General features: G+C 34.3%; 1 protein-coding gene across 1 annotated transcript in view; it reads right to left on the bottom strand.

Moving 5' to 3' along the window:
- The window catches only part of LOC144966403 (uncharacterized), an 18,687-nt gene extending 10,865 nt beyond the window's left edge, over positions 1–7,822 (bottom strand). Inside the window, exons 1-2 of the mRNA XM_078902812.1 lie at positions 7,416–7,822; positions 4,785–5,104 (exon numbers count right to left, since the gene is read on the bottom strand). Coding sequence (XP_078758938.1) covers positions 4,785–4,990 — 206 coding nt within the window. The 5' untranslated portion in view covers positions 4,991–5,104; positions 7,416–7,822. The remainder of the gene's footprint in view (positions 1–4,784; positions 5,105–7,415) is intronic.
- Between the last annotated feature and the right edge of the window lie 2,590 nt (positions 7,823–10,412).

Raw genomic sequence — 10,412 nt, 5'->3', positions numbered from 1 at the left:
CTGTAAGTGATTTCTTTATGGAAAACATAATATTATGTAGAAGAGGTTTTTCCCATCATTTACAAATACTCGTAATGAATGGGGGGGGGGGGGGGGGGGGGGCAATCAGTGCTAGAAGTACTTCATACAACCTTAGATATATATAAGAAAATAAAATAACGTCCACTTAGGTTTTTATAATGATTTGGCGTGAAAAAGAACAAAGAAATCTTTATTCGCGATTCAAATGGCACCATAATCTGGACATTAAACTAATTTCGCGTAAAAACACATTTATAAAGGTCATTGACAGAGGGAGAAATAACAAACTGTGTGAACTTCTTTGATTTATTTATATAATTGAAAATCTTAAACGACCTAATGCCTTATAGAAATGTAGAGATAGTTATCGTTGGGAATGATCACATTGGTATAAAACACCCATTCATAGATTTCCTCACTAATCTTAAATCATTTCAAGCTTGGATAAACATCAAGAATAGCGAAACTGTCGATGGGTGTTTAGGGAGTGAAAGTGGTTTACACCCAACTGAACAAATTGCGATTGCTTCTCAATACTAAACAAATAACCAATAATAAATAGGGTGGTGGTGACGTTTGAAATACGGTAAATGTGTCTACTGCGTAACACGACTTGTTAAATGAGTATTAAAGAAACTGCCCTCAACTTTGGTCATTTTCTCGGTCAGCAGATGCCCTAGCTGACTGAACAAGATATTTTTTTCTTCAATAAAATGACAAATGGAGAAAATTGATCAATACAGATGTGTTCTTATTTGCATCTCTGATATTATTATGGGCTCATTGTTGTTATGGAAATACTCTCAAACCAACCCCAAATATTGTCCATTGCTTACAATAATGTTGAAACTTGCCCAGTACGTGTGCTCACAGTTCAATATAGATTGGGCAGTTCTCATTGTTTTGCTTCTTTGAAACAAGCACGTCTTTCAGAGAGTCAGAATCAAATGATGTGAAGGATTGTTCTAGTTCTCCTCCTGAGTTTAATAACGATTTTCGCCCCTCGAAAATAGACAAATGGTTACGCAATCTTTTAATGAGTATTCTTGTTTGAGAACATTTAGTGCTTTCCCTTCGGTGCCCCAAAACTTTTCGTAGTCTCTAGGTTCTTTTGCTTGTTTTATTTATTTATTTATTCATTTTTGTTTTTTTTTTCTTTTATTTGGGGGGGGGGGGGGGGGGGGGTGTTTGTTTTGTTTTTGTTTTCGTTTTTTTGTTTGTTTGTTTTTTTGTGTCTGATTTTTCTTCATTGTTTCTTTTAATGTTAACAACAACGTAAATTGCATGTTTCCAAGACAAGAGATTGTACTCAGGATGCCAAAATACGTAGTGCAGAAATAGATGGAAGACAGTTATTGAATCCTGGCACAAACTCTGTTATAAAGATAAATGACACATTCCATATCTAAGGTAATAATCTCTTATTTGTACTCATCACCTTTGTAGTTTTGCTTACAAAAACCCTATCACGGTAGATTGTGAGTTTGTATCAGAATGTCAGTAGGGTGATAGTTTATTACAAAATTGACCACATGGTAACACAAAGCACGATGCTCATAATAATAATAATATAATAATAATAATAATAATAATAATAATAATAATAATAATAATAATAATAATAATAATAATATATACTTTATTCATCAAAAAAATGGAAATTCGTTTACAAACGTGGCATGCATAAAAATGTATAAACACAAAGTTGAGAATCTGTGGCGACAATGTATATATATATATATGCAAATGTACAAACATGTAAAAATATACAACCAAGAACCAATTGCAACACCTTATATATTAATTTAATAAATTGAGATAGGCCATACCTCTGGCCTTTAGTCCGAACTTGTGAGTGTATATTTAAAAGATCGTATTTACTTTAAATCACAGTTAGTTGTGCGTTAAAAATTCGAACACCACATAGACTGAAAAAACCCCATGATTTTGCGTTTTTAATCAATATGGTATATGCTTATAAACAAACACTTCCGACAGTCATGTGATTTTTATTTTTCATAATCGTAAAATGGAAAATTTAGAGTCATTTTGACAGAATAACGAATAACACAAATCAAAATCCAAGAGATAGAAGTCAAAGTACACAGGATAAGATACGCTGGTGATACTGTCCTTATGCCAGGACACCGCAGAGAATAAATGAATTAAAACAGGTAGTAACAAATATACTGAAGGATTAAGTTAAAAACCCAAGAAAAACAAAACATTGGAAAGTATAAATTTGAAAAAATACTAACAAATATATACATCAAGCATAGAAAGAAGCACATGGGAAAAATGTTTCCAGAAAAATTGCAATTGCAATATTCAACGAGATGATTTTTTTTTTTAAAATCTGGATCATATTATGCATTAGGACCAAACTGATAATTAAAAAAAAAAACAATTAGGTAGGCCTATACATTTTACCAAACATGGACGGGCACAACAATTGATCGGATCAGAAGGTCCTTGTTTCATGTCCCGCTCTGAGGGACCCTTGTAAAGCGCTTTGAGCGCGTTTAGTGGATAGTGCGCTATCTAAAAATCTCAAGTTTTAAGCTGGGTTCTTTAAAGGATGATTTTATTTTCTTGTAATTTCATTTCTGCTTTGTTTGGCACTGCACTGTCTCATACACACCTTTTCAGAGTTTCATTTTACACCAAATAATTGCTGCCTAATTTGGCTCAAGTGACAAAACGGTTTTTCGGGACATCTGTGTGGGATGTTACATCCGAAAAGGATATAATTAGGAGTCGAAATGATAGAAATTGGATTCAATAGTCTGATGTCACAGCGCACATTAACGGCAGCCATCGTGCCTCTAAACAAAGAAAATCTGTACTTTTTATTCTTCATGCTGGCTAGAACTTTTCATATGTCTTGTGATCAGAATGTGTAAAAGTCAAATCATGATCAGATTTACAATGTTTTTTTCCCCTCTGGATACACTTTTATGCTCGTCGGAGAAATATTTCATAAGGGCGTCCACTATTGTTCCGATAGTTTAGAGCCAGTTACTAAGTTACCATGCGTCATTACAAGGGAAGTGACGTTACGACTGTTGAAGAGTATTGAGAAAAGATGGACAGCTTCAAACGTTTATTCATCTGATACTTTTTCAGCTTATTAACATTGCAGATTTTGATTTAAAAGACACGGATCATATCGACAACATTATTGAGTACATTTTGCCTCTTTGTAATGGTTTGGGTTGAATGACACCCTTACAATAATATGCTATTATATTGTTTTCCAATTTATTGATTGTTTCATCGATTTCTTTCTTTGCTGTTGACCCAATCTAAGAGCTGAGATGTTTTATAACAACCAGGTGTTCAGTGAATTGCTGATTTTTGTTGGCATATAGGTACAAGTTTTTCTTTTTCTTTCTTTCTTTTTTTTTTCTTGTTTTGTTTGTTTGTTGTTGTTGTTGTTTGTTTGTTTGTTTGTTTCGTTTTGTTTTTTTTTTCTTCTTTTTTATTATTTGGTTGGTGGGTTGTTTGTTTCGATTATTTGGTTTTGTTTGCGTAATGTTTGCCCGTGTCTATTGTGTGTTGTGTGTGTGTGTGTGTGTGAGAGAGAAAGAGAGAGAGATAGAGAGAGAGAGAGAGAGAAATAGAGAGAGAGAGAAATAGAGAGAGAGAGAGAATAATATTAATATGCGTTTGTGTATGTTTGTTTGTTGTGTATATATGATGCATTTCTTTTTATAATCTTTTTTTAACTAGACAATTGATCCTTTAAAAACAAAAACAAATAAAGAATAATATAGATACATTAGGAGTGTTCTCTTGAACCTTACAAAGATCATGACGTCATCGATAATTCTATTGAAAGATATTCTGATAATCTTTCCGGCTTAAAAAAAATGACTCTTACATTTATTCTCCACCTGACGATCATCAGGCGAATTCCTCACAAATGTTTTCCTACTTAAAAATATTTCACAAGACCACCATATCTTTATATCTATACAAACATAATTGTCTTTAAATTTGACCTCATACCGGTGATGTAAATTTATATAGATACCTTTTAAAATTTAATGTAATTTGGATAGATGGACTCGTGAGTTAAAAGAGCAAACAATAAAATTGGAAAGACTCTTTCTTAAAGATACACATCACCCCCCCCTTTCCCCTTTCCAAACAAGAAAAAACTTATCCGTGTAAGTTGGGATTATAATTACGTAACTGTGTCTATGTGTTTATCTAATTTATTCTTAAAGTTGATTTTACTAAATTCCTATTCAGACAGGCCTTAAAGTAGTAACAGTATTTGCTTTTTCTGTTACCTATTGTCTTTGTCTGTGTATCTAACAACCTTTTAGCATTCTCTGGATTCTGCGCGCAGAATAAATTATTTATTACATTGTATTAAATTACATTTTAGTGTCATAACTGAATCATTATGAGAAATTAGGGATCAGGCACTGGTGTAAAATAAAGATCTGAAAAAGTGTGTAAGAAACTGTGCCAGACAAAGCAAGAAAGAAAGAAAAAACAAGAAAAGAAAAAAACATCCCAAAAATCATTCTTCCTCGATTAAAGACCGAACCTCAGGCCTCCTGAATATGGTAATCAGAAGGTCTGAGGTTCGATCTACAGCCGAGGAAGACTGATTTTTGGCATTGTCTTTTTCTTTTATTTTTCTTTCTTGCTTTGTCTGGCACAGTTTCAAACACACGTTTTCAAATCTTAACTAAATCGTTAGAAAGGTATATAAATATATAAATCTACGTCAAATAAGTTGTACCTACTTTGAATTTGTAGTAAGAATTGAATCTCCTCCGACATCAATGAGAAGGTCTCCAGATCCATGCATGGGTCCGTTCGAGGGTGAGCTAACCGAGCTGCCCATAACAGGGCTTTTCAAGTCACCAGTAACTCCATTCCTCAGGGCAGTTTCACTACCGTTTATATTGTTTTTCTTGTGTAAACTGATTCGTTTCCTTCTAGTCTGCATTTTTCAGCCTGGATTTGTTGTTAGTAGAGATGTTCTTTAAAGTTCTTTCCAGTCAAAAGTGGGGTCCTTATATGACAAGACTTGTAGAATCGACATAATATTCACATGACGCATCTGAAAATGATATATTATATAAACAAGTAATATTTGAAGTGTAGAGTACTGGAAAGGGAGGAGGGGGGGAGGTGGAGTTGAATATCTATTGGTGTTTGTATTTGTTACCGTCACGAGGGAGGGGGGGGGGGATATAATATCTATTCGTGTTTGCATTTCTAAGAGTACCATCACGGAGGTGGGGGGGGGGGGGGGGTATATATATATTGGTGTTTGCATTGCTAAGAGTACCATCACGGGGAGGGGTGTAGTATATGCATTTATGTTTACATTGCTAAGAGTACCATAACGGGGGGGGGGGGGGGGGTAGTATATACATTGATTTTTACATTGCTAAGAGTACCATAAACGGGGGGGGGGGGGGGGGTGGACTATAATTGAAACACTGCATAAGATGTGAGTGTTTTGTTTTTTTTGTACAAATCCTTCACTAGCAAAACATACAAAAACGTGATGTACTTCCTTGTGGTCTAGTGGTATGGCACTCGCCTTCGATCCGAAGGTCCTGGGTTCGAATCCTCATATCGGCGCATAGTTGTGTCCTTGGAAAAGGCTCTTTACTCACAATCTCTCACCATACTCGGGTATGAAATGAGTACCTGACTGTTTACAGCATTGTCTCTGTCGTGAAAAAATATAATTTCGTCTCGGAACCCTTTGTAAAGCGCTTGAATATGTTAAGTGGACATTGCGCTATATAAAAGCTTAATTTTTATTTCTATCTTTTTTTTGGGGGGGGGGGATTAACATGCATAAAATGATATCATAGCGTAATGTTTCCTTTCAACAACGAAACAAAGAGTTGTTTCTATGTCCAAGTTGATCAATTTTTCTATAGATAGAATGCGCTTGGCCAAGGAGTTCACAACATTGCCATCCGGAAGTATAACGGACCAACACACAAACTCTGTGTAACCATGAACTTTTATAGTCTGGTTAATACAGTTTAGTGAGAACAACTCACAAACGCGGATGGCAAAAACAATAACAAAGGCCTGAGTGACGTCATCTGCATACTATCTATAATCAATTATGATCTTTCAATGGAGGGGGCGTTTATAATTTCTTATTTTTTTTAATTTCCAAATCGCAAAAGTTAATAAACTTTGAGGCCATATATTTTGCATGGTATTTATAAATTATCAATTTTTTATCAAATACATGCTAAAAAAGCCTTAAAAGCTGCGTCTTGTCCGGAGTAAAAAAAGACAATTTGTCCAATAACTGGGATATACTGAACATTATAATTAATAACATGTAGAATATGGGATATTTTCAAATCATCAGCCCTACAGTTTTGTTTTGTTTTTTCTCATTATATATATATTTCCAATAATATAATTTCAGAATGATGTGTGGAATTATACTATAACTTTTTTTAACTCTATAAAGTCCTTAAAGTTTTAAACACTGACTTATGTTAAAGCGTGAACAATATTCATAACACGATGATGAATTTATAATAGTTTCGGCTGGCTGGTAGTTACCGAGGGCCTTTTCCCAAAGTTACTAATTTAATTTACACTTTTTGGCTTATATTATCTTAAAGCCAATACCTTTCTCATCGCCTCATTTTCGTGCTGTTTCGTGATCAGTGGGCTTAGAATAGAATTTGAAGTTTAAATTGTTTGAATTATGGAAGTATTTTTATTAACCGCATTCAATCGTCTGAATAAAACATAAAATACCTCACATTCAATGTTCAATTCTCAGCATCTAGATCACTCCAACATAAAACCTGATTAGGGCGGTTGGTCACATATAAGCGCTGTTCAGTTGGTTTATTAACTCACTCAACCCTAACACCGACTATATCCATAGTTTACCCGGTTTACTTTTACCCCATGCCTATTTATTACATTTTTCTGAGACAAATTATAAGCGTAGATCAAAGCTAATGTTTTTGTGGGTTTTTTTTTTTTTTTTTTTTTTGTTTATGCATGTTAATGATAGTTAAATAAAACTATTGTACACGCTCAATTTTAATACATTTTTTCCAATTTTGAAAAGTAGCAATAATCTCTAGGATTGAGTGAGTTAACCAGTAAACTGCCGTGCTCTTGAAACATGTGTATTTTAAAAGTTGGCCAGAAAACTCGTCCTTCAAATATCGATCGACTTAAATTCACCTCATCTTGGGGGGAAAAACCTGTCAAGCCTGGGACCTCGCGAGGATAAGAGTTTTTTTTGCCAAGGTGAATGTCATTTAAATCGATCGAGATTTGAAGAACGAGTTTTCTGCCAATTTTTTAATACGCGTTTTTTTTTTTTTCCAGAGTACGAACTGGTTAATGAACAAATGAATCCTTACCTTAATTATTGTCTGTTTCAAGAAAGCCGGTTCATCAATCCTTTTTATTATTATTACTATTATTAATCATTTATCAATGACATTATTACCACCAAGTGAATACTTAATTATTAATAGTAAAGCAGTGAATGTTGAATCCCATCATATCCAAGAAATCATAGCTTCAATAAAACTTCCTCCAACTTGATATAGGTAGGAAACTAATAATAATTCAACAATGGGTTAGGCAGTATAATTATTGCCACCCACGATCAAATAATATATCTCCAAAAAATAAACAATGTGAGAGCACTGTTCTGCTGAGTTCTAACAATAAATAATACCTTTGTTTAGATGAATAACGGTCGTGTTGTATCGCACACACGTATCTATATACGCACTGCAATCCCGTACAAAGAACTTTCTCTGATCACTAACGCAGTCGCCCCTCTTGTCAAAAGCAAAACTCTCTCTTTCAATTCAAATGTATTGCCAATCGACGACTGATATTCGATGCGTATCGCCCGTTACGCACATTGCTGTATTCTCACAAAATACATTTTTTAAATATAAAAATAAAAATTGGCCAGAAAATGTTTACTGAAATTATCGATCGATTGAAATGACCCTCGACTTGTCACATTTTTGGTCAGACAATTGGAATTATAAATTCTACGAAGTTATTGTTTTGACAATATTATGGAATTATTAATAACAAAACGTAGGAAACAATATAAAACTCTTTTATATTCAGCGTATGTACATTTGTCCAGCTGGTCCATCTCCATTAGGTATCGAAAAGAAGTCTCAGGTTTGAAACTTTTAAACACATTAAGGACATCTTAATGGATCATTTTTAGCAATTGTTTGCTACCATTTTAATAGTAAAGTACTTTCCGCTAGATCTAACAGACCCAGTTACCCAATTACTGCTGGGTGGACAAGGAGGCCAGTAAAAAATCATGACTGCACCTGGGATCGCTCTAAGTCCCTTTGCATGTGAAGCAAGTGCTCTATCAAATGAGCTATTTGGACGCCCCATTCGATCAATATTTCGAGTAAAAGTTATTTGACCAAAATGGTTTTACTAAATGCGTTTTGTCAGAGTACGGCAGTAAAGTGTGTGGTGCTCTCCTATTCATCCACGAAGCTGAGGGTAAAGGCAGTTTCATTCGTAATGATACCGTCTAGATATATCATGTCTTATCTTACAGGTCGTGAGACTTCGGTTATTCTCAGGCCTGCCAATTTAGGGCGAAATGGCTGTGCGGTTATGACATGGCATTTTTACCGGGAATATCAAGGTTCGAGCCCTGTTTTCCGCAACTTGTTTTCTTCTTCAGCAAAAATTCCTAATTATTCTTTCTGACTTTGCAGGGCTTCTTCTTCTTCTTCTTCTTCTTCTTCTTCTTCTTCTTCTTCTTCTTCTTCTTCTTCTTCTTCTTCTCCTTCTTCTCCTCCTCCTCCTCCTCTCCTCCTCTCCTCCTCCTCCTCCTCCTCCTCCTCCTCCTCTCCTCCTCCTCCTTCTTCTTCTTCTTCTTCTTCTTCTTTCTTCTTCTTCTTCTTCTTCTTCTTCTTCTTCTTCTTCTTCTTCTCTTCTTCTTCTTCTTCTTCTTCTTCTTCTTCTTCTTCTTCTTCTTCTTCTTCTCTTCTCTTCTTCTTCTCTTCTCCTCCTCTCTCCTCCTCCCCTCCTCCTCCTCCTCCTCCTCCTCCTCCTCCTCCTCCTCTCCTTCTTCTTCTTTCTTCTTCTTCTTCTTCTTCTTCTTCTTCTTCTTCTTCTTCTTCTTCTTCTTCTTCTCTCTTCTTCTTCTTCTCTTTCTTCTTCTTCTTCTTCTTCTTCTTCTTCTTCTTCTTCTTCTTCTTCTTCTTCTTCTTCTTCTTCTTCTTCTTCTTCTTCTTCTTCTTCTTCTTCTTCTTCGTCTTCTTCTTCTTCTTCTTCTTCTTCTTCTTCTTCTTCTTCTTCTTCTTCTTCTTCTTCTTCTTCTTCTTCTTCTTCTTCTTCTTCTTCTTTAGATTGACCTGAATGTCCCCATGCAATGTGCGAGCATACCTGAGATTAAATCCTTATTTTTCATTTTTCTCATTATTTTTTATATAGTTTTTGTTCGTTTGTTTTGCTTTGTTTTGTTTTATTTGGTTTGGGGAGGGGTGGGTTCTGTTTGTTTGTTTGTTGTTTTTTTTTTTTTTTGTTGTTGTTGTTGCTTTTTGTTTGTTTGTTTTGTTTTTTTTTTTGGTTTTTTTTTCTAATGTTTTTTTATTTATATTTTTTTTTTGGGGGGGGGGAGGGGGGGGGAATTGAAGGGGAAGGTTTAGAGAAGGGGGGTAGCTTATTTTTAAATTGATTTAAAATTATATATAATGTTATCGATCACTATTTTTTTTCTCTTTCACTTCTTGTTTTGTTTTGTTTTCGGGTTGTTTTTTGTTTTGTTTGTTTATTAATATTTTTGTTGTTGTTGCATTATAACAATAATTGAAAGAATTAATTATTTTAACTGTTTCGGTGAGTTTTTTAATTGAACTATACAAACTTGCAATTTGTAACTGGAATAGTGACAGTTTATAAGTATTGAAAAGAGATCATCGAAGTTATCTTACACAACGGACGTTTTACCAGCCAGGAAAAAATAATGATCTATTATAATCCCACTTTGTCTAACTGATGGTAAGCAGCTAATCCAACTATATGATATGTGCATTTTCATTGATTGGTCGTAATGTGGTAAGTAAGTATTTGAAAACAAAAAACAAACAAAACAAAAAACAAAAAAGAAAAGAAAAGACCAAAAAAAAAACAACAAAGGAAATATGCGCTATTTCGATTCCATAATTAAAATTTGCAATTTTTTTTCTTTTTCTTTCTTTTCTTCCCATGTTTTCATAAAACTACGAATTAGATCGTTTTGTTGGCAGCTCTGTATTCTATAGAAGCGAGAAGAATGTCTGATTTCCTTGAGAAGAATGTCTGATTTCCTTTCAACAACCGATACAACAGCAATCAGTGTGGTAGTATTAAGT

Source organism: Berghia stephanieae, chromosome 2 (genome assembly GCF_034508935.2).
Source record: "Berghia stephanieae isolate SIO BIC M18660-M18661 chromosome 2, UCSD_Bste_1.3, whole genome shotgun sequence".
NCBI classification, from domain to species: Eukaryota; Metazoa; Mollusca; class Gastropoda; order Nudibranchia; family Aeolidiidae; genus Berghia; species Berghia stephanieae.
The sequence above is the reverse complement of the archived record's forward strand: the minus strand, read 5'-3'. Positions and strand labels throughout refer to the sequence as shown.